Below are 24,699 nucleotides of genomic sequence, written 5' to 3' on the forward strand. Positions count from 1 at the left end.
TAACAGTAACCAAGATAAGCATGTATGTGTAAGGGGGGGCTCGGGAGAGTAAGCTGTCAGCTGAATGAGCGTTCAACCAACAGCCATCTAAAATGTTTTTCTATTAATTACTGGGAATTGTAGTAACCAGTAGTATCTCCCACCATTATTTAACGTAATGTCCATTTGTCACCATTTTTCAGTTGATCAATGTGGGTCTCGGAGGTCAGACCCCACCAATCAAATATTGTTAGTCTATTCTAAGGATTGTCCAAGAAAACCACTTTAAATAGGTCAGATGCTAGGTTTCCAGTGCGTCTTCCATTGCCTCAATAATCAACAGGAGCAGTGGATGTAGAATGGAAAACACCAGTGAAGTAGTCATGATTAAAAGTGCCCTACTGTCCTTAGCTCCCGTGCAAACCTATGTGTTTCCATAGTTACAGACTACAAAAAAAACTGTGTAGTCTGATCCTGTTCACTCTTTTCCCTACTTATAATTACATACATCCGCTAGAATTGGGAGGCAGATGGAAGGGAGGACTGCAGGATCAGACTACACAGGGTTTATTTGTAGGCGGTCACCATGGAGACACATAAATCTGCATCGGAGGTGTATTCACCGAATGGTTTCAAATTTTTCTTCAAAACTATTTTCAAAGTTGCTTCATTTATTTATATTTTTTTAAAGTATGCAGATTCTTTAATCATAGTAAACCAGAAAGTACTCTTAAATAACAGTTAGTATAGATCTTACAAAATGATCTGGTTTATTTAAAGGGGTATGCTGATTGGGGGTCCTACACCAATCGGGAGGCCCCATATCCCCCGAAATGAATGGAGTGGCCGTTCAGGCATGAGATAGCCGTCAGCGATAGGACCCCCGCTGATCTAATAGTTATTACCTATCCTGTGTATAGGGGATGACGTCAAACAACCGGAATAGCCCTTTAATTGTCTTTGGCTGACATTAGCAAATGAATACTTCAGTTTATTAGGATGAGAATAACAGATTTGTCAGCAGGTGGCAGTCTTCTTGTTGATGGTTTCCATGTTGGTAATAATTTGCAGTAGCTTACCATAAATCCAATATCCATAAAAGTTACAGTTCATGAAATTACTAGAAAAATTAATAAAACTGAAAAAAAAATGCCATCCTCTGGTTAGGGACAGGTGGGTAATGTACTGGCTGAAAAATCTCATTTGCATCAAGTGACGAGTCTCATTAAAAATATTTGCGATATAAAACAATAGCTGGTAATGATTGTCGCCTCTGATTCACCGCCTCCGCGACTGACACGCCAAGACGAAAGTTGTTTTTCTGTTGATTACATGCTGAAAGCAAAATTGGAATCATGGAAGAATTACTGCCTGCCTCTGCTGAATTACAGGAACAGGAGGAAGTGCAGACGATGGATATAGACAGAGAGATCCAGAATTAGATGTGGCAAATTTATGTGATGTGTGTTTTGAAACATTCATTGCAAAGCTCATTTCACTGAAATGCGCCATTAAGAATATTTTGCATAAAAGCAGCATCTGTGCTTGCATTTCAGCAAGTCAGCTAAGCAAGACAAGGGCAGAGATAAGCTATGCCGTATCCTAGAGGGCTGCAGACTGAATGCCTCAGTAATTGTGGGCTGTCAGCAACACATTCACTGCTGCCAGTTACTTGCAGCAAAGCAACGGGTAAGAAAAGCAGCGTTGTGGATGATCTATCCTCTGGATAGATCATCAGCATCTGATGGGCGGGGGTCCGACACCCGGTACCCCTGCCGATCAGCTGTTTGAGAAGGCAGCGGCGTTGGCAGTAGCGCCACGGCCTTCTCGCTGTTTACCACAGGCCCAGTGACGTCACGACTAGTATCAATGGCCTGGGCAGGGCTAAGCTCTGTTCACTTGAATGGAGCTTAGCCCCGCACAGGCCATTGATACTAGTCGTGACGTCACTGGGCCTGCGGTAAACAGTGAGAAGTCTGCGGCACTACTGCCAGTGCCGCTGTCTTCTCAAACAGCTGATCGGCAGGGGTCCCGGGTGTCTGACCTCCTCTGATCAGATGCTGATGATCTATCCAGAGAATAGATCATCAGTTTTAAAAAAAACTGCAGAACCCCTTTAATCAGACCTCAGCTCACAGCCCCAATCAGATCCACAATGTTAATAAGACCTCAGATCAGAGCCCAATATAAAGACCTCAGATGAGACCCCCATGCCTCATATAAGTCCTCTATGCCTCATGTCGGCCCCCAGCCATATATGTAATCGGCCCCCAGCCATATATGTAATCGGCCCCCAGCCATATATGTAATCGGCCCCCAGCCATATATGAAATCGGCCCCCAGCCATATATGTAATCGGCCCCCAGCCATATATGTAATCGGCCCCCAGCCATATATGTAATCGGCCCCCAGCCATATATGTAATCGGCCCCCAGCCGTTATTCAGCAGCCCCCAGCCTCAGATCACAAAATAAATAAACCACTTACCTCTCCTGCTCCTGGACGCCGCCGCGTCTCTCCTCCAGCGAGAACCTCTTCCTTCTGCTGTCGGATGTGCTGTGAACTGACGCGCACAGCCGACAGCTGAGGACCAGGAAGCAGTTAATACAGAGCCTTCACCGCTTCCCGGTGCTCCGATACTAATGAGTATTTGCCCCATAAGATGCAGGGGCATTTACGGTAAATGCTGATCACTGGGAGGTATCCTGGAATACCTCGGACGACCCCTTATGTTTTGTGTTTTTATGGAAATTATATAAAAGTGTAATTTCCACAATTATGTTTAAATGGCACTGAGTAGGGATGAGCGAAACCTTGGAACCGAACCGGGAAATGATTTTTTACAGTATAAATCAATTTCTGAAGTAATTATGCAAAGTCTTGTGAGACTACGCGAAGTAATAACTTCGGCTCATCGGAGCCAATACATTCTAATACTGTATGGAGAGCTCGTTCCGTACAGTATTGAAACAACTTTTATGCAAATCAACTTCAGATTAAACATTGCTCATCCCTAGCACTAAGTAATCAAAATGCAGAGTTGTCCAAAAGCTGTAGTGTTCCAAGTCTTATCTTTAAAGTGGTTTTCTGGAATATTAATGACCTATCCTCAGGATAGACCATCAGTATGAGATCAGTGGGGGTCTGACACCTGGCATCCCCACCGATCATCTGTGGACGGAGCCAGAAGCAGATAGCTCCGTCCACAGTGTAGTGGCCTGGCTGATTCAATGGAACGGGAGCTGAGCTGCAATAGCACCCGGCACAGCCACTGTTTTTCTGAGGTCTGACCACATCTGATATTGATGACCGATCCTGGTGACAGGTCATCAGTATCCAGAACCTGATAAACTCCTTTACACTCACTAAAATGGAGAACAGCAGCGGCCCTGATCCGGAATTGCGGACCCGCAATTCCGATCCTGAAAAAAATAGAACATGTCCTATTCTTGTCCGCAATAGCGTGCTGGCCATAAGTGCTTGTTTGGCGATAAATCTGGCATTTTAACAGGCCAAGGAAGTGTCACAATCTGGCAGAGACATGAGACAACCTGTGTGTGGACGAGTATTACCCTGGTGAGAAATGCTAGTTAGAAGCCACGCCATGAGAGGACACATGTGGCTGTAGAGGTCCTGCACATCTCGCTCAGCTGTTAGGGCCCATTCAGACAGCCGTAGTGCTTTGCGTATCCGCAAAACACGGATACCGGACGGTTGCGTTCCGCAATTTGTGGACCGCACATGGCCGCAACCATAATAGAGAATGCGTATGCTTGTCTGCATGCTCTATTTTTTCCGGGGAGTTGTGTGCTGTCTGCATCTTTTGCGGCCCCATTGAAATGAATGGGTCCGCACCCGTTCCGTTTTCCATAAGCCCGGTCAGCTGGGGCTGGCACTTAGTTCCATCTAGCCGTTTCCATGGTCAACTCCTTTTAAATCAGATGCATCAGCTCTCCTGCCGTGTCTGTTATAGTAAATAAATGTATTCCTCATGATATAACAATTCTGGAATATCTTTTTTTCAACTCTGTGTTGTGCTGTTCCTCTATTATTCCTACAAAACATGACAACTGGGTGTTCCCAGCTTATGGTATGTCCTTACACTGTCTGTCCAAGCAGTGCTGAAATTCCCACTTTGTAAGGACACTCATTTAGGAGAAGGAAGAAGAGATGAACGGTACAGCTTTAACAAAATACAAATATGTACTAAATGAGACATGTCAGGAAACTGAAAGGCTTTCAATGAGATTTATGCTTTGGTAATTGCTGTACGGATCATATTAGGCTGGGTTCACTAGTGCACACAGTACTGTTTTTTTTTGGTAAAAAGGTCTTCTCATAGGTCTTCATTTTAAGTTATAGGGTCCCTTGGGCACCATTGGTGTCCGTCATGTAATGTCGTGGCTTCTGTTAGAAAGTGAAGCCCCAACACAGATAAGAACAGAGAGTTACATGTGGCCATTGCTTGAATTCAGCTTATAGTGCCACTTTTTCTTAATTTGCCTTTTTTTGTCTTTTTAACAGATGGGAGCATGTTTTTCAAAAGTATTTAATGGTTGTCCCCTGAAGATCTATTGTGCAACATCATGGATAAATCCAGAAACAAGAGGTATGTTTGTAAAACTCTGATAACTAAGTAGGATACCTGTCATCCAACTGCTATCTCAGCCGACATCAGGAACGTTGAAATTCAGCAGCCCAATCCTTATCTCCCCTAATGTCGATTCAGGAGGCCCACATACACTTTATGGGGGAGATATATTTATATGTGGCGAATAAACGTTGCCAATATCATGTTTGCGACTATTCTTTCTGCACTTCCCTCGTCGCTTCCTGAAAAGGGGGCAAGGGCAAACGGGCCCAACACATGTATCTTCATTTGCACCTAATTTCAGGCGCAAATGAAAACGGAAATCTATGGCAGCTCCTAGATTTCTCTAAAGGGTTTGAGCACACTCAGCTGAAGCTCCCAGCTTGTGACTAGTCAATGGCCATGGTCTTGTGGGTATCCAGAGACAGCATTCAGTATAGGGCAGAAGGGATGTTGGAACATACAGATACGTACCGCCGTCCCTTCTACAGACTAAGATGGTCACTTATCACCAGTGTTGGGTGTTCATTTTCTTTTAAAGGGAATGTGTCTTTAGAAAAATTTCTGTTGTTTAAATCAGGTTTTATTTCAAATATTTTTGTTGATTTTTATAGAAAAAAAATGAAATCAAGAAGTTTTCACACTGGCATTCAAATTAGACTTACATTGGCCAAGCCCACTGACCACCTAATGCATTTAAAATGTTTGGCCAGCGTTCCTTCAGCTTATCGGGGTGGGGAAAAAACTGTTCAATGAATTTCAACACGCCCAATCTTTTGTTCTGATGGGAGAAAAGCCAGAGCTCATCATTTTGTATAGGTGCCTCATTATCATCACACACAGGATTACAATGAAAGGTAACCCCTATTTATAAGGTCATAATCGTGTGATCACAGCTCACCCCCTCCCTGCAAAATGACCTCTGCACAGGTCACAAAAGCAGAGCATGCCCATAGAAGCCAGATTACAGTCTCCTATGGTCTGTATGGCTAATGGAAAGCATATCTGTCAATGCTGCTAACAGCAGCCTAGGAAAGATGCCCCAATATCTATAGAAAATAGAAAAATAAAATAATAAAAACTGATTTGAATAATTATCTGTATCTGGTTTTATTTAGTAAAAATATATATAGATGACACCTTCCCTTTTATTCATAGGGTAGTGACAAATACTTTTTGAGAATGTCCAAAGGGTATATGTAATACAGTATATTCCAAGAATATTTTGGGGGTTTCATTATTGGCTGTATGTACCTTGTAATGTGTAGATTTAGAATACCTTCTAAGGTTAACACTGCCCATGTCTTTGCCTTCCAGACCAATATCTGATTTTTGGTGCCGAGGAAGGTATTTACACATTGAATTTGAATGAATTGCATGAGACTTCTATGGAACAGGTATTGCCAAAACTCTGATGCTTTCTAATATTCGGAGTCATTTACTTATTCTCAAATGCATCTGACGTATAAACAGTACTGTACAATAGTTTTAGACAGGTGTGGGAAAAATGCTTCAAAATAAGAATAGAAGTGTTAATAGTTCAATTAACACAATGCAAAGTGAATAAACAAAAGAGAAATCTAAATCAAATCCATATTTGTTGTGTCCACCCTTTGCCTTCAAAACTGCATCAGTTCTGAATTTTCATATGTACCTTGAAACAGAAAAAGCTGTGTAGAAGGCTTAAAACTGTGTGAGGATCTGCCAAACTCTGCTATAAAGGTGAGGTTGTGGAAGACAGTTTCATGTCATAAGTCATACACCATGTCAAGTCTAAGCACAGCAACTAGACACAAGGTAGTTTTACCGCAAGGCCTCACCCAGGCAAAGATTTGAAAGCAGACTGTGTTTTTTTCAAGATGTGCTGTTTAAGCTCTTTTGAAGAAACACAAAGAAAAGGTTGACTCTAGACGCAGTGGACGGCCATGGAAACTTTGTGTAGCAGATAAAAAATTAGTTCCCCTCGAAATTGGAAGATGTCCAGCTGTGCCATCAGCACAGAACTGGTAGAAACCAGTGGGACCCAGGTATGCCATCTACTGCCATCAGCCAAAAAGCCATACCTTTGACATGGAAACTAGGCCATGGGACTCAACAATGCACAAAAACATAGGAACTAGGGTGCAGAAAAACTACAGCAGGTGCTGTGGTCTGTTGAGCCAAAATGTGAAATGTGTGGCTGTAACAGAAGGCGGTTTGTTCACCGGAGAACTGGAGAAAGGAACAATAGTTAATGTTTGCGGGCAACAATGAAGCATGGTGGAGGTTGCTTGCAAGTTTGAGGCTGCATTTCAGCAAATGCAGTCAGGAATTTGGTCAGAATTAATGGTGTCCTTAGTGCTGAGAAATACAGGCAGATACCTATCCATCATGCAGTACCATCAGGAAGGTGTCTGATTGGCTCCATACTTATTCTGCAGCAGGACAATGACCCCAAACATAAACCAATGTCATTAAGAACCATCTTCAGCGTAAAGAAGAACAAGGAGCCCTGGAAGTGATGATAAGGCCTCCACAGAGAGCTGATCTGTGTCTGGGGTTACATGAAGAGACAGAAGTATTTGAGCAAGTCTACCTCTACAGAAGGTCTATAGTTAGTTCTCCAAGATGTTTGGAACAACCTCCCTGCCATGTTCTTTCAAAAACCGTGTGCAAGTGCACCTAGAAGAAGTGATGCTGTTCTGAAGGCAAAGGCTGGTCGCACCAAATATTGATTTGAGTGTGATTTCCCTTTTTTTTTTATTCACTTTGCATTTTTGTTAATTGACAAAAAAAGTAACTATTAACACTTTCATTTTTTAAGGCATTCTTACTTTGCAGCCTTTTTGAACACCTGCCTAGAACTTTTGCACAGTACTGTACACGAATGCAATTAAGAGCTGTCATGTCCTGATCTTGTCTCCTTCAGCTTTTCCCGAGACGATGTACATGGATGTATGTAATGAACAACTGCCTCCTCTCCATATCTGGTATGTGATTCTTGTATTTGTTGTAATTATCTATATGCTGTGTCTACCAGAAGTGAACCTTAAGGATCATGAATGTGCAAACTCTGCTCAAAATGTGGTACTGATATGTCTGTAATCTGTGCGATGTAATTGGTGGTGCACATTGTGGTATTGGATTGGCTTCTGGTTTGGTCAATTTGTCTTTCTTGGTACTTGGTTCTTGTACTCACCGGGGGAGATTTAGCAAAACTGGTGTAAAGTAGAACTGGCCAATCAGATTCCACCTTTCATTTTCCAAAGGAGCTCTGAAAAATGAAAGGTGGAATCTGATTGGTCTGTTTTTCCTTGGCACCAGTTTTGATAAATCTCCCCCACTATGTCTTCTGTAAGTTAATACTGTGATGCCCCTTCTCTGTCACATGCAGGTAAAGCCTCCCAGCTATACTCACACAATCTTCCCGGCCTCTTTGATTATGCAAGACAAATGCAAAAATTGCCTGTTGCTATTCCAGCTCACAGGCTTCCAGACAGAATACTACCCAGGTGGGTTGTGTAAAGATTGGCTTTTAGTTGTCCTGATGATTTTGTGTTCCACATCTCAAACAGGCCTGTGCACAGAAATCGGGGTTCTGTATGAATGCCTTTTAATTGAATGTACTTGGACCTGGCCTCGTTTTCAGTCACTTTTCTCAGGTTTTCTTCACACATAATTTTGTTGCTTTTTTGGGGGCCACAGCTATAGCATGCAGCATTTGGGGAAAACAGAGAAACCAAAAAATGCACAATAAGTGAAGAAAAGCAACTCAAAAACTGCCCTTGTTTGTAGTGCTTTTTATGTTTCCCTATTGACTTTAAAGAGGTTATCTAACCCCCTATAAATGAACCCTGCCGGGCCCCTCGATGGCCGGGCCCCTCAAATACTTTATACTTCCCTGCTCCACGGCAGCTGCGCCGCTTCGGATCTCTGCACAGTCGCCGCTGCATCTCCATCTGCATCAAAACATACGGGGAGGGAGTTGTGTTGTGCAGCCAATAGCAGGCCACGATGGGGACAAGACTCCCTAGCGTCACCCACGATGCTAGGGAGGCTCGTCCCCATCGCAGCCAGCGATTGGCTGCACCAACCCAACCCTGTTGCCGGATGTTTCGATCTGCATGATAAGGAAATACAGCAGCGGCCGTTCAGGGACCTGGAGCGACGTGGGTGCTAGGAAGCCGGTAAATATGCTCTAGAGGAGGGGCCTGAGCATAGGGAGGGGGGGGGGGGTAATTATACGGGTTGGATAACCCCTTTAATATCAGGCTGCAGCTTTTTTGTAATAAAAAAAAAAAGAACTGCTAAAAAATTGTTATGAGTTAAACCTGGCTTATAGTGACAGATATTTTGAACACAGTATCACAGTTGCATGTCAGAAAAGGCATGGTGTTCATCCCAATTATTATTATTTTTTTGTTTTTTAAAACATTTGCTATAAAAAGGCCAGACAAACATAGACTAAAGCCCCCCACTAATCTCCTTATTCCTGTGTAAATGATAAAGCGCTGGCTGCGCGTATAAAATTATATAGCTACAATACAACACAATAGGCGCTGTATTAGGGTCCATTCACACATCCGCAAAATGGGTCCGGATTCGTTCCACAATGTTGCGGAACGGATCCAGACCCATTCATTTTTAATCGGGCCACAAAAGATGCAGACAGCACACAGGCTGCACTTCCATTCCGCCAAAAAATAGAACATGTCCTATTCTTGTCCACAGACTCGGACAATAAACTGCATTTTTTTTTTTTTTTTTTTTAAAGGGAACCTGTCAACAGGATTTTGGGTATAGAGCTGAGGACATGGGTTGCTAGATGGCCGCTAGCACATCCGTAATACCCAGTCCCCATAGCTCTGTGCTTTTATTGTGTAAAAAAAACTATTTGATACATATGCAAATTAACCTGAGATGAGTCCTGTCCCTGAGATAAGTCAGGGACAGGACACATCTCAGGTTAATTTGCATATGTATCAAATAGTTTTTTTTACACAATAAAAGCACACAGAGCTATGGGGACTGGGTTTTGCGGATATAGTAGCCATCTAGCAACCCATGTCCTCAGCTCTATACACAAAATCCCGGTGACAGGTTCCCTTTAAAGTGCCGGCCATGTGCACATGGCTGGTGTCCGTGTTTTGCGGATCGCAAAACACTTGCGGACGTGTGAATTGAACCTAAATCTATGTGGTGAGCTCCCACTAGTGGCAACTGTAGGAAATGTTTTTCACTATGGCAGAAAGTGAAGAAGTCAGCTCAGTGCTGCCTCCCCCACCACCACCATGCGCCACATAGTAGTCATGTGGTATGTTTCCATGCAAGTTAGGCCACTGATCACAAGCCTAAGGCCTCGTTCACACTTCAGTGTTTGGTCAGTGATTTCCATCAGTGATTTGTGAGCCAAACCCAGAAGAGAAGCCTCCACAGACATAACGTATAAGGGAAAGATCTGCTCCTGTTCTGCCTGTTCTGTGTTTAGAGCCAGACCTGGTTTTGGCTCACGAATCACTGATGGAAATCACTGACCGAACACTGACGTGTGAATGAGGCATAAGGGTCCATTCACACGTCCGCAATATCGTTCCACATTTTGCAGAACGGAATTGCAGACCTATTCATTTCTATGGGGCAGCACGATGTTCTGCCAGGATCTGCAATTGCGGACAAGAAAAGGCATTTTCTATTAGAATGCTGGCGATGTGCGGTCCGCAAAATGCAGAACGCACATCGCTGATGTCCGTGTTTTGTGGATCCGAAAAACACACACGGATGTGTGAATGGATCCTAAATCGAATGAGTCATGTCTGTATTAGCTCAGTTTGTATGTAGCCATGACAGGGCTGTCACAAAGGTGCGTGTGCTTCTCCTGTACCTTTTAAATACCTGTGATTATTGGAAGTTTTCTCGCTGACACTGGACAAATTAGATGGAGACCCTGAGAGGGATTCAGAAGTACTCCAGCAGCAAAGTCTACTCAGAGAAGATTTCTTTCAAAAATTGTTATGCGTTATGTGATTTAAACTATATCTAAACTTTTGTATTTTGTAATTTACTTTATATTATATATATAATATTATATTTACTTTTTAATGGTTTTCCTTGCGAAATAGGCACCTGAAGTTCAAGTACCTGTAGCGCTTTGAAATCTGTACACTCATACACCACTGACATGTTTGCAGTGTACAGAGGCCACAGCGAACGGTGTACAGGCAGGAGCACACAGCACTGCTCTTGCCTGTGCCAGTGCCTCTCCGCTAAAGCCTGGCATAGCACATCCGATGAGCGGACGCAGGCAGCAGCAATGTGCTATGCAGAGCTCCTGCCTGCGCTTGCTCTGCTAAAAGCCTGCACCAATGTGGTCTAGTATTGTCATAGGAACATTGGTGGTCGTTTATTAACCTGAAATATGCCTATATTAGGTGTATTTTAGACGCAGATTGCGGTGCAACAGCTAGTCTGTGACTTCTACTCGCTCATGCCTGGTCATGGCAAGGGCAGGGAAGGTGAGTAGGCCAGTCTCGTTTACAATTTTCTACGCCTGTTTCAGAATCCTCCGCCAGTTCTTCGGAGCGGTTAGGTCAAGTTGAATTTTGATCATTCTTAAAACAGGCTACTCCTTCATATGTTTTTACTTTGCAAACAAATGTCAGCATAATAACAAATGAATGGAGACTTTTCTGCTACTGCGCTTCAGCCAGCGAAGGCCCGTTCACACAAACCGTTCACGACAAATAACAGTGTTCTACGGAACCGAGGGAATTATTGCGCAAGCCTCTGGAGGCATTGATTTTCTGTCAAAATGCAACGTAGTTATTAAAATTTATATACTGTGCAGTTCCACTTACTATCTTCTACATGGTTAGTCTATTGATTCCTGTTTTTATTGCCTTCTACAGAAAGTTTGCTGTTTCTGCAAAAATCCCTGATACAAAATGGTGTCAGAAGTGCTGCGTTGGTAAGTGCCGTCTTCACAGAACATTTGTCTCCCGTGCATGAGCAGAGATGTGCGTATTTCTGTTTTTCTATTAGTAAATAAACTGACATTATTAAAACGGAAATGTACTAGAGAGAAAATTCGCCTTTCCATATCAAAAGATATAATTAAAAGAATATTAGGTTTTACTAGGTGTAATAATGAAAAGGCTGGCAGCACTATTCCGAGCAGTGTGCCCATTCTGCTCTTGTTTGGAGATTTTCGCCTCTTAATATTCGCGCTGCTGACATTGAAATAAATGGAAGTGTAATGTGCGTGTCAGAAGATCTTCATTTGTAATCATAGCATTATTTCCATCTGAATACACCTAGCCTTTATACAGCACATTAGCAATATTAGGTCTGTGAGGGTCCAACAACTGGCACCCCCCATATATTAGCTGTTTCAGGCAGCCGCTAGCGTCAGAAATGATTTAGTCTACTTTCCCACTGGCGTTTTGGCTTTCCGTTTGTGAGATCCGTTCAGGGCTCTCACAAGCGGTCCAAAACGGATCCGTTTGCATTCTGAATGGAAATGGATCCGCTCAGAATGCATCAGTTTGCATCCATTCAGTCTCCATTTCGCTTTGGAAACGGACACCAAAACGCTGCTTGCAGCGTTTTGGTGTCCGTCTGATGAAACTGAGCCACGGTTGCACTATCTGAACGGATCCGTCCATGACGGATCCGCACAAAACGCGAGTTTGAAAATAGCCTCACTGTGTAGTTTCCGGCTTAGCTCCCATTCACTTGAATGTAAGCAGGGTCACTACACTGATATTGAAAGGTTCAGAAACCTCCCGGGTGTCACATTAGGATACATCCACAAGGGAAAGACATTGCGGTGGAAAAATTACATGCAGATTTGCGGCAGACTGTGCATTGCAAAGGGTGAAATCTACGTTGTAAATCCACAGCATATATTGACATACTGTGTATTTAAAACCCACACCGTCGGTTTATTTACAATGCAGAATTTTTTTGATTTTCTAAAATGTCCTCCAGTTTGCTGGTACCGTACAGTGCTGCAGATTTGCCGCATGCAACTCTGCAGCATATCCTTATTGTGTGGATGGTGCGGTTTTACCAAATTCTTGTGCTTTTGTTTATGCCAGGGATTACTGGAAAATACAGCGGTCACAGCGCCCATGTGAACCTTCTATGTAGCGCAGTGACACCTTTATATAGCCTAATAAGTACGGTACTTGCTTTAGACACATAAGTAGAGTCTAGTGTCTCGTTTAGTTATAATTCTGTAGGCACTATGTATTAGGCCTTATTCACATGACCATACTTTTAGTCCATGTCTGATCCACATTCTTTGTGGACAGCATATGGATGTCATCCGTGTGCTGTCCCCATCCATGCGGCATGAATTATAGAACGTGTCCTATTGTCTGTTTTACAGACAAGAATAGGAATTTTAACAATGGGGACCGCCAAAAGTGTGGGTTTGCACACAGCTGATATTCGTATTTTGCAGACCGCAAAACGGCTACAGCCGTGTGAATGTCGCCTTATTCAGTGCATGATGAGTTGAGCAGCGGGGTCATTATGCAGGATGGTCTTCAGAACAGGATTATTAATCAAATAGCCCGTTTTTATACATGACTGTCGCCCCTGGGGCTAACTTTACACAGTTCAGTGATCTTTCCTTTTTTTTCGACCATGTTGTTGCTATATTTGGAATTTTTTTGGCATTGTATGGAGGCAATAATGGATCATCTGTAATCAGATGGCTTCAGTCCAGGTTCAACCTTCATGTAAGCTCCTTACACTTTTTTGCAATTTTGTACAGGACTCTTGCGGGGGGCAGGGGGGGGGGGGAGTATGGAGCCATTAAACAGCAGTTTTGCTCACAGCATGGTGAAATAATCCCATTTTGTGCAGCCCAGATTGCATGCAGTTTTGAGTATGGGGCCATGTATGCCATTGCCCAAAAGGTGAGACATAGACTGTGCAGTGGAAATTAGGAGTTAATTCTTCCCAGCATTAGAGAAAGTCTAATCTCGCCCTCCAGGCCTGCATTACATTTATCCCTTTCCAGCAACGTGTTTTTGCACAGTATTACAGGAAATAATATCGCTTGAGCACTGTGAACATTACGTGAATGTTCAGGGTAATGTTCCTCTTAAATTTGGAGGGTGTTAGCGTGTTCACACAAGTCACCAAATTCCAGTTACTAGCTCAAGTGTGTAAACAGACATCGCAACCAACATGTAGAACCACCCATGTTCTCGCAAATCCCTGACTTCAGGCTTCTTCAGTTAGGAGATAAGACAGGACACGTTCCTGGCATTCATTATATATTACAGGAGATGTTGTTATTACGTTAAGTGACTGTCCTAGTGATTCCAGATCCTGCAGAGCTTCAGCCGTGGTAGACAATAGGTCATGTACTAGTATAGACCCGAAGATCCATACAGTGCAAAGCGTTTGTCGACCTGATAATAGAGCGACAGTAACCTCATTTCTCGCTAGTATCATTGGGGGACACAGACCGTGGGTATAGCTGCTTGCTGCCACTAGGAGGCGACACTAGGCTAAGAAGTGATAACTCCTCCCCTGCAGGCTATACCCCCTCCAGCCTGGAGAGAGCATATCAGTTTTTAGCTTAGTGTCGTAGGAGGCAGACCTCCCTGCTTTTGCAGGGCGGCTTACTTTTATTATTTTATCTTTTTCCTTTTTTAGGTTTGGGGAAACAGAGTCGCCTAGCCACTCTGTCTACCCCGGGAGCAAGGCCGGTGTCGGAATCCCTCACCGCTCGCCCTCCCCAAGAAACGAAAGTGGACCAGGGCAGCCCAGCTCCCCTGCTTCCCGCCAGCCAAGGGGTCACCTGAATCCGGCGAGACCCTCCGCCATCCCAGTCTCCTGCCACTTCGTGTGCCAGCGGCTGAAGAGGTGGCCCTGCTGGTACTCTGAGAAAGGGTGAAGAGAAGGGGATGAAGATGGGGTGAGTAGTCCGCATTGGGTAAGTACCTCGGCCCTTCCCCTTCCCCCCGGTCACCTCAGCATAAGATGGAGGACCTTTTTTCCTCAGGTGAGCCATTCCTGGTGAGGGCCCCACATTACCTCAGGCCCCAATGTAAGTTTGGGCTTCTGTCCAGACGGGGGGCCTGGGTTCTCCTCAGATTCCGTCCAGCAGCCGGCACTGGTCCAGTTGTACGGCCTGCGGGGTGAGCTCCCGCGGCCGGTGTTCGGCCAGGGCGCTTGCAGTGCGCCGCTCCGGTCACTCCACTTCCCGGCCGGCTATTCGTTCGGCCGGCGCTAAAAATTTAGGCCCCGGCTCCTCTTCGGGCCTACCGGGACTCAGCCCGTGCAGCTTTTAGCGGCACGGGATGGGTTCCCGCAGCGAGAGGGGACTCACCCCCTCCAGATCAGTGGGCAGACATCGGCGCTGCTCTTCAGGCCCGCTGTGGTAACCGGCCGGCAGTACCGCCCGGTCGGCTGTGCGCCAAACTTTATGTCCCGGCCTTGCGGCCTACTAGGCCGCAACTTTCATTCCAGTTATGGAGGGGGCGGGTTCGTCCTTTAGGCGCGGATTCTCCCCGACTAGCTGTCGCTCCTCCCCCAGGTGCCCGCTGAGCTCCGCTCCCGGTCCTCTGAGCTGGGTTAACCCTTTGTGGCAAGTCGTTTGTTTGCAGCTGGCTCTGCATTATTCGGTGTCCCCTTCTGCAGGCCAATTACCTTAGATTAGGAAGTTAACCCTAACCCCTGCCTGCCGGCATGTCCACCCTGGTGGTAGGGTATGGGGCTGGGCCCATGTCCTATGGACAGGGGAGGATTGCTCACAGTTTCCTAATCCGCCCTCCGGGGCTGTTTGGTTGAGAATGCACACAGGAAGAATTCTCAGACCACCCTTCTGGGTCGTCTGGTGTATAGGCCACCACATGTGAAACCCAGGGGAACACATCTTCCCAATCCGCCATAAGGGCCGTTTGGTTTATAATGCTCCACCTGCACAAATACAGGGGAGCACATCTGAAGGATTCCCAATCCGCCCGCTGGGCCGTTGGTTGATGATACTCCACCTGCACAACTACAGGGGAGCACACCTGAAGGATTCCCAATCTGCCCGCTGAGGCCGTTTTGGTTTATAATGCTCCACCTGCACAAATACAGGGGAGCACATCTGAAGGATTCCCAATCCGCCCGCTGGGCCGTTTGATTGATAAGACTCCACCTGCACAAATACAGGGGAGCACATCTGCAGGATTCCCAATCCGCCCGCTGGGCCGTTTGGTTGATAATACTCCACCTACACAACTACAGGGGAGCACATCTGAAGGATTCCCAATCCGCCCGCTGGGCCGTTTGGTTGATAATACTCCACCTGTACAAATCCAGGGGAGCACATCTGAGGATTCCCAATCCGCCCGCTGAGGCAGTTTGGTTGATAATACTCCACCTGCACGGATCCGGGGGAGCACATCTGAAGGATTCCCAATCCGCCCTACGGGGCTGTTTGGTTGATAATGCTCCACCTGCACGGATCCGGGGGAGCACATTTGCAGGATTCCCAATCCACCCTATGGGGCCGTTTGGTTGATGATGCTCCACCTGCACAAAGCCAGGGGAGCACAGCTGCTGGATTCCCAATCCACCCCTCTTGGGTCATTTGGTTGTTAACCCACATGCGCAATCCAATGGAGGACCTCGGGCAGTTCCCAATCCACCCTCCTGGATTGTGGGTGGGTTGGTTGAGTGCCGCCCACACAATCCTGTGAGCGGTCAGATAGGGATGCTGATTCCACCTCCTGGGTGTTTTGATGGTTATATCACTGCCGTCACAGCCTACAACTGCCGTGGCTGGATGATCAGGGGTAGAGCTGCTCACGAGCAGGACATTTCCTCCTCGGTCTCCTCCGCACCTCCACCCTTCCTCTTTAGGGGGATATTCAGAACCCTCCCTTCTGACAGGGGTTGGTTCTGAGCGAACAGGGAACAGTTCTGCGGACTCTGATATGAATCTTCTAGACTGCATCCATGCTACCGGCAGTACTGATTGTCTGCATTGCCCCTTCCTTAGGCGGCATTTGCATTGCTACTGGATACAGTCCTTACCCTTCGTATTCCCTTCTTCCACAGGTGGACTGACGGCACTTGCACGGGTCAGTGCCAGCCATTCGCGTCTCCCCTTTCGGTTGTTATCGGATTGCTGTTCCACTGGTACAGTACTGGCGTTACGCATTAGCCTCTCTCATAGGAGGCGTTATGGCTTTATCGCGGGTGGCAATGTTTGCTGTAAGTATTACCACCTTGCTTAGGTGGAGGAATTCTCTACCCACCGGGTACGGGACTATTCATATGCATTATCCTCTTCCATAGGGGTGTAATTCTCTGCCATTGGGGTCATTTCCTACTGGGTGCGTTACCCCCTGCCATAGATTAGGTACTTGCGCTAACTCAGGATACAGTACTCCCTATATATTTTTCTCCCCTTCATAGGTGGAGTGGTGGCACTTCCATTGAGTGTAGTGCTTACAGTACGTGTTACCCCCTCCATGGAGGGGGTTATTACACTACCGTTGGATGCGGTTCTGATCATCTCCCTACCTCCCTTCCTTGACGGAGGATCGCGCTACCACTGAATACTATTCAACAGTCGTGGCATTACCCCCTTCTACATCTAACAGGAAATCACTGAGCATCTGTGCATGCGTTAATTCAACTAAGCCTGCGCACTAGATGCCTTGGATTCCTTCACGGGTGGGCCGCGGCAACAGTCGTTGCCATTGGTGCCTGGTACTCTTCGTCTAGAGGTATATGGATACTGGGACTGCTCCCATACTGTATCCTTCCGTCTCTTCTGGTGCTGGTTGTTGGCGCAGATAGGTCGTTCTTTGTTCTCTTAGGGGAGTCGCTCAGCAACTCTTCAGGTGCCCTAGATTCCCATCCCTATGGGCCTCCACCGTTCAGGTCGGTCAGAAATTGGTCCTCTACAGCGTGCGGGTGCACGCCATTGTACAAATGTTGGGATTACGACCCAGCGAGGCCAAGGTTGCACTGACTCTGTATTCTGGGCCACCACTATTCCTCATTAGGTGAGGGTGTCTTGCTGGCGTTCTGCATGGACTACTACAGCGTGTTCTCTAAGTCAGGATGGCCGAGTGGTCTAATGTGCCGGACTCCAGAGTTAATATCTTCCGTGTGTGGGGTGTTCGGGTCTCCAAATGGAGGCGTGGGTTCAGATCCCACTTCGGACAAAACAGCAAGGGTAGTTTTCACAAGGGCCGGAGATCGAACACATGGCAGTGGGTCAGCCCCCTCAGATAGGGGTTCTACCCTGACACTGCTTCGGCGGTTGCTCTGGTTTTGCCCCCTTTTTAGATGGAGTGCCTCATGATGGCTCTGGTTGACTGAGATACCTTGGTTCCATGCTACTTCTGGGTGTCCTTAGGCCTCTTCCTCAGTTTTACGCTGGGAGGGGCAGGCTGTAGCTATTAACTGTACAAGGGGTATTTACATCTCCACTACATGCTAGGGTTCCTACTGAAATTCCTATTGCACGGTTCCTTCGTCAGACGGCGGTTTCTTCTGACTTTGGGATTGGTATCCTGTACGGGGTAGCCTCCTCCTCAGCTGGAGTGTGGCCTTTGCGTTACTCTGGCAGGCTTCCTTTGTATGGGCTCCTCCTCAGGGGTGTATTTCATTACCAAGAGATCTGTACAGTGCCAGTCCCTGATGGCAATGGGCTTCGCCCTGACCTCTTCATGGTCTTCGTTACTGTTAACTGTCCGTTGCTCTGACAACTATTGTTCTTGTGTCGTCAACTTGGGTTTGGCACTGGCGTCAATGCCATGGCTGTCAGCACCTTACTTGGGCGCGCTCGACTGGATAGCTTAGTCCCTGTGGCACTCGTCTACCACTACGGGGATACCTTCCTTCAGATATGTTTAATTAGTCCCTGTGGCACTCGTCTACCACTACAGTGATTCCTGCCTTCAGTTAGGATTACTTCTGTGTCACATCAAGCGATGGTGGTCATTCCTTTCTCTGCTCCTTCCGGGGGCGGACTACGGTCCCCCCAAGCCAGGCTGAGCGGGTGACCGTCACACCTTGTCACCTCTGGTAGGGATTTCGTTCCTTGAACGGAACACCCCTATTTTTCTTTCCTGTCCTTCCTCTAGCTGGATTGCCGACCACCTTTCCCTTCGGTCTCCTCGACCGGTGGCAATGGGTTGTATAGCTAATGGAATCCGGGACCTATTTTTTTATTTATTTTTTTCCATGGAGAGTATTCTCTTATCTTGGTCCCTGCCCGGAAGTCCATATATGTCAATTATGGGGTTTTTCCATTACCGGTTCCCTTTAACCAGAGGAGGATCCTGCGAACCTGGATTTTGGTTCCGCTTCCACAGTTGTGGTCAACAACCGGCTTCGCCCCGACGATCGGTAGATCGCTGGAGGCGTTTCAGGAACAAACAAGCCCCCCCTCTGGGACTTCTTCTTATTGTACGTCCATTTGTCCTTTGGCATTTGCATCAGGCAGTGCTCTGCCAGAATTTTCTTCTGGCGGAAGGTCGCCGCTTTCCGGGTCATCTCGGACATGGTTTTCTCTTCTTTCTCCCTCGTATCTTGAGGGCGGACTCTCCATCTGCCATCCATTTTGGCCTCGGAGATTTGCTGGTCCATATCTGGCGCGTTCCGCTGTATGGGTTTTCTGCCTGTTTTTCTTGGAGGTCCTTGTCATAGCTGGCGTCTTCCAACGGGATGCTTTTTTTCCTGGGATGTCTGGCGGTCGGTTGCTTCGTAGCGGAGTGATGGCCTGGCCGACCAGCGGTCGTCATTTCTAGGGTTCATCTACTCCAGACATCGCTTCTAGAGGGCAGCGTCTTGGTCTTCCGGCAAGTTCGCCGAGTTTTCGGGGGGCTTTTCTAGACATCAACTGTTGCTGCTCCAGGCAGCAAGATCTTGCAGACTGCAGCGGATGACGCATCCTTGAGGGCGTTTTTTCCCCAGGGGCGTGTGATTTGTTTCCCTCCCCGTGGACTGCTTTAGGACGTCCCACGGTCTGTGTCCCCCAATGATACTAGCGAGAAAACGAGATTTTTGTGAACTCACCTGTAAAATCTCTTTCTCGCGTAGTTCATTGGGGGACACAGCTCCCACCCAGTGTTCTGTTTGCCGCACATATTGGCGGTTGGTGGGCCAGTATGGTCCTCAGTTCTGGTTCATCCGACTGATGTTGTCACTTACTGGTTGTTTACTGTATTTTCCTTATTGATTTTTTTCTCCTACTCCTATTGCTTGGGCACAAACTGATATGCTCTCTCCAGGCTGGAGGGGGTATAGCCTGCAGGGGAGGAGTTATCACTTCTTAGCCTAGTGTCGCCTCCTAGTGGCAGCAAGCAGCTATACCCACGGTCTGTGTCCCCCAATGAACTACGCGAGAAAGAGATTTTACAGGTGAGTTCACAAAAATCTCGTTTTTTACCTTCTTTTAGAAAAGCAGAGATATCTGCTGGAAGTGAGACCCCCTGAACCAAGGAGAAAGGCTCTCAATAGGTCAAACTCCCAAGTAATAAATATATTACTTCTAGTGATTCCTAAAGCAGAGGTTTTACTTAGCACAAAATGCTTTGGGATCCAGGATCTATAAACCTGTATACAAAACATGGGACAGAAGGATTTATGGAGAATTATTTTACCCCTATATATGGATGGACGGGCAGACAGATGGATTGGTAGATGGATAGATATGAGATAGATAGATAGATAGATAGATAGATAGATAGATAGATAGATAGATAGATAGATAGATAGATAGATATGAGATAGACATATGAGAAATTGATAGATATGAGATATAAATATGAGATAGATAGATATTAGATAGATGGATATGAGATATAGATATGAGATAGTTATTAGATAATGAGATAGAGAGGTAGGAGAGAGAGATATATAGGAGAAAGATATGAAATAGAGAGATAGAGACATATGCGAGAGAGATATGTGATAGATAGATATTAGATAGACAGACTAGCAGCAAAGTCTTTAGTAACTCAGAGGATCACAGGATTGTACCTACTGTACTAGGCTACTTTCACACTAGCGTTCGATCGGATCCGTTCTGAACGGATCCGATCATAATAATGCAGACGGAGGCTCCGTTCAGAACGGATCCGTCTGCATTATATTTGCAAAAAAAAGTGTGAAAGTAGCCTGAGCGGATCCGTCCAGACTTTTACATTGAAAGTCAATGGGGGACGGATCCGCTTGAAGATTGAGCCATATTGTGGCATCTTCAAACGGATCCGTCCCCATTGACTTACATTGTAAGTCTGGACGGATCCGCACGCCTCCGCACGGCCAGGCGGACACCCGAACGCTGCGAGCAGCGTTCAGGTGTCCGCCTGCTGAGCGGAGCGGAGGCTGAACGCCGCCAGACTGATGCAGTCTGAGCGGATCCGCATCCATTCAGACTGCATCAGGGCTGGACGGAAGCGTTCGGGTCCGCTCGTGAGCCCCTTCAAACGGAGCTCACGAGCGGACAGCCGAACGCTAGTGTGAAAGTAGCCTTACTCGTATAATAAAAGGTTATAAACCATAATATAGGTAGATAATCCAGGTCACCTGTGACTGCTGTGAGATGCACTGAAGTGTGCAGCCTTAAAGGGATTCTCCAGCTTTTAAGCAAATATTGGTTCCCTCCACTGGGTCAGGTACCATTTGGGAGGCATGTCACCTCTGCCGCCAGTCATTGGCTGCAGTGGTACATGTTACCCCCTTCCATGCCGGAAGATTACACGCTAGAACCAGTGCACAGTGAATGCAGCTGTGGACTGGAGAAGCCTGAATCAAATGGCGGAGAGCAAGTAAGGATGCTTTCCTCCACAGGTCTGAAGGGGAGAGTGGGGGACAGACAGACTATGTTTTATTAAAAAGCTGAAGTACTCCTTTAAGGCTGCACACAAACTGTATGTAAGGAAGGACCTGTTACCTTTGAATTTTAATAGATATCTAAATAAAGCTTGGATTTTATCACATTTTTGCTGGACGTCCTTCATGCATAAACCTTTATAAATGTCAAGCTTAAAGGGGTTGTGTCACTTCTGCAAGTGGCATTTATCAAGTAGAGAAAGTTAATACAAACCACTTGCTAATGTATTGTTATTATCCATATTGCTTCCTTTGCTGGCTGGATTCATTTTCCCATCACATTATACACTGCTCATTTCCATGGTTACGACCACCCTGCAATCCATTAGTGGTGGTCGTGCTTGCACACTATGGGAAAAAAATGCCGGCCTCTCTTGTGGCTGGGACCGCGGTAGCGCACACAGGCTGGTGCTTTATTATATAGTTTGCCAGCACGACCACTGCTGCTGGATTGCAGGGTCGTCATAACCATGGAAACAAGCCGTGTATAATGTGATGGAAAAATGAATCCAGACAGCAAAGGAAGCAGTATGGATAATAATGCAATATACAGTATAACAATACAAGTGGGATACTCGGATAAGAAATAAAGCGGGTAAGGGGCTGAGTTACATGCCTAGAGAAAGCACATGTACCAGGTGGACACTTTCAAAAGGGGAAAAACTAGAAATGAAGGGTGAGTCTTGGCTGACTGGTGGAATGTGAAAGCTATCAGAATAGGACAAGTAGAGAATCCTACATCATTGGGAATTTGTCTATTTTCATAGAACCTCCTAGGGGGTCTTTCACTCGTCTCTCCATTAACACCAAAAATAAGTGCAAAAGTACATATTTCTAAAATAGCAGAGCATTGCCTATGCTGTGAGTCTGTAATATGCAGTAACATTGTGCCCCATCGATCTCTGGAAGGGTGACATCCGTGCGGGGTGGCTCTATAGTCTGCATCTTTACTCATCAATATGCATATGTCATATCCTAGCTATAAGGACAACACATATGAGAGAGCAAAGCGATTGTATGGTCAGTGCAATCAAGAGTGATTGAGATTATCATTTCAAAAGATACGATTTTGGGATGAATAACCAGATCTACCACAGATTGTGAGCATTGCTCCATTAAAACCCTTGAGACTGTTGGCTGTTAGTGTTAATCTGCGCTGAGATACACGGTCAGTGACTATAACCCTGCATGTGTAAGGGTCAGGAGGGCTTGATATGTACTCTGTGGCCCATGGTCGGTCCTTCAGGGGCCATTAATGAGTACCACTCATCCCGCTAGTTTAGCTTTGATTTGGCATCTTACAGGTACCGTAACCTTCAAGGGAAACAAGTAACAAGTTCCCTTTATCTTTTGCGTCAAGTAATGTAGAGGAATGCTGATGGTGGAATATGTTGGCTGGATGTCTGTAGACTGAGCCACGTGTCAGAACAACGCTCTGCTCTAAAGCCATACTCATTAGGTGTCACCATGCCCTACGTTGTGTGAACGGGGGAGGTATTTTTCCAGTATGAAGAGGCTTATTAGTAACACACGGTGACCTCCATAACTCCTAATGTTACAGATGACACAATTCCTTTGATTGTGGTTTTCATTAGCTCTCTTGTTGATAGTGAGGAAAATAAGCCGCAGTACAAGGTTGAGTCTGCTGAACGCTGCGGCTTCCGACAAACAACATAAACCAATGACCCGAGTGTTTTCCTAAATAAGTATATTTCATCCAGACCTCACATTTGTATTAGCATTGACTTGGAGGTGGTGGTGACAAAAAGGTGGCACCTCCAGGAATGCAGTCGCAGAGGCTGTTTATCTTAGGCCCCATTCTGACGTCAGTGAATTGCGGACAGCACAAATGTCCACTGTTTTGGTGTGTTTGTTCACACATTGGTGTTTTTAGACATGTGGGTCATTGGAAAAACAGCAGCGATATGTACTTCTTTGGTCCGTGATGTGGACAAAAAGTGCCCATTGAAGTCCATAGGTCTGTGAAATCTGCTGATAGAACACAGATGGCATCAGTGTTCTGTCAGTGGTTTTCCATGACTATTGACAGTAAATGCTGTAGAAATCCCTTTTCAGCTTGGCAGTGCTCTAAGACTAGCGTTAAAATCATCCGGCAAGCTGTTCTGGCACAGGCTACCAGAGTTCATTGTATCTGGCGTCGCACCGCCAGGCCTCATTTACTATAATGGGACCTGTCAGGGAACCAGCCTATTCCTGGCTTTAGTGCAGGGAATCGACCAGACAAAAACCAGTGCTTGCACCAGTTTTTGTCTGGCTGAATCCCAACACTAACACTGCAAAAAGAACGCATCCCCACCAGTTCCCATTATAGTGAATGTGCTCCGGTGAGGAAAGGCAGTATTCGGCAATGCCAGATACAATGAACTCCAGAAGGCTGTTCCTCTGCCAGATGATTTTAACGCTAGGACAAATGGAGGACTGAAAAACAGACACATGGACCATACACTTTCCCCACATGGACATTGTCACCAATGAAACGCTGACCGTCTTAACACGGACGTGTGAATTAGGCTTAACTGCGACAATTTATTCCATTTTATGCTCTGTTCACATCTAGTTTTTGTACATGTTCGAGGTAAATGTTGGGAGTATTCCCTGAAGTAATACCTTTGACATGTCCATCAGCCCCCATGTACCCAGCGGGTGTGCGTCTGGCATGAGCTGGGTTTACAAGTGTCCTTTTGGTATTCACTTATTGAGGGCAGAGCTGCTCCATATTTCTGTGTATGGTTTTGGGAATGATACTGAAGAAGATGAGTATTCAGATAGTTTCACGTGTATTAACACTATATGTTTTGTTTGTTTTAGTGAGGAATCCATATACAAGCCATAAATATCTATGTGGAGCCCTTCAGTCGAGCATTATACTCCTAGAGTGGGTGGAACAAATGCAGAAATTCATGCTAATTAAGGTACGTGGACTTATCTCACATTAGTGTGCTCCAGGCCATCAACACATAGTCACTCCGATAAAACCTAGTGTGTATGTATGTATATATATATATATATATATATATATAGACACAGACAAAAGGTATGATGGGCAGCACAGCAGCATTAGAGTAGTTATGGAGTGCCAGCGGCTAGGAAGGCGATCCACCAACAACAAAAAAGAAAACTCCATGGCACTTCCAAAATAAAATAATGTGCGTTTATTCACCAGATAGGTCCCATTGAGAGGACTGAAACATCGCTATCTGGTGAATAAACGCACATTTTTTTATTTTGGAAGTGCCGTGGAGTTTTCTTTTTGTGCACATTGG

At 45.8% G+C, this 24,699-nt stretch overlaps 1 protein-coding gene across 6 annotated transcripts in view; it reads left to right on the forward strand.

The window, feature by feature from the left end:
- The window catches only part of MAP4K3 (mitogen-activated protein kinase kinase kinase kinase 3), a 275,619-nt gene that overhangs the window by 231,779 nt on the left and 19,141 nt on the right, over positions 1-24,699 (forward strand). For all 6 annotated transcript variants that reach the window (XM_044291852.1, XM_044291853.1, XM_044291854.1 and 3 more), the window contains 6 exons: positions 4,504-4,588; positions 5,888-5,967; positions 7,479-7,539; positions 7,944-8,061; positions 11,455-11,513; positions 24,245-24,348. In XM_044291852.1, coding sequence (XP_044147787.1) covers positions 4,504-4,588; positions 5,888-5,967; positions 7,479-7,539; positions 7,944-8,061; positions 11,455-11,513; positions 24,245-24,348 — 507 coding nt within the window. The remainder of the gene's footprint in view (positions 1-4,503; positions 4,589-5,887; positions 5,968-7,478; positions 7,540-7,943; positions 8,062-11,454; positions 11,514-24,244; positions 24,349-24,699) is intronic.

The sequence above is a fragment of the Bufo gargarizans genome, chromosome 4 (assembly GCF_014858855.1).
Source record: "Bufo gargarizans isolate SCDJY-AF-19 chromosome 4, ASM1485885v1, whole genome shotgun sequence".
In the NCBI taxonomy this organism is placed as follows: Eukaryota; Metazoa; Chordata; class Amphibia; order Anura; family Bufonidae; genus Bufo; species Bufo gargarizans.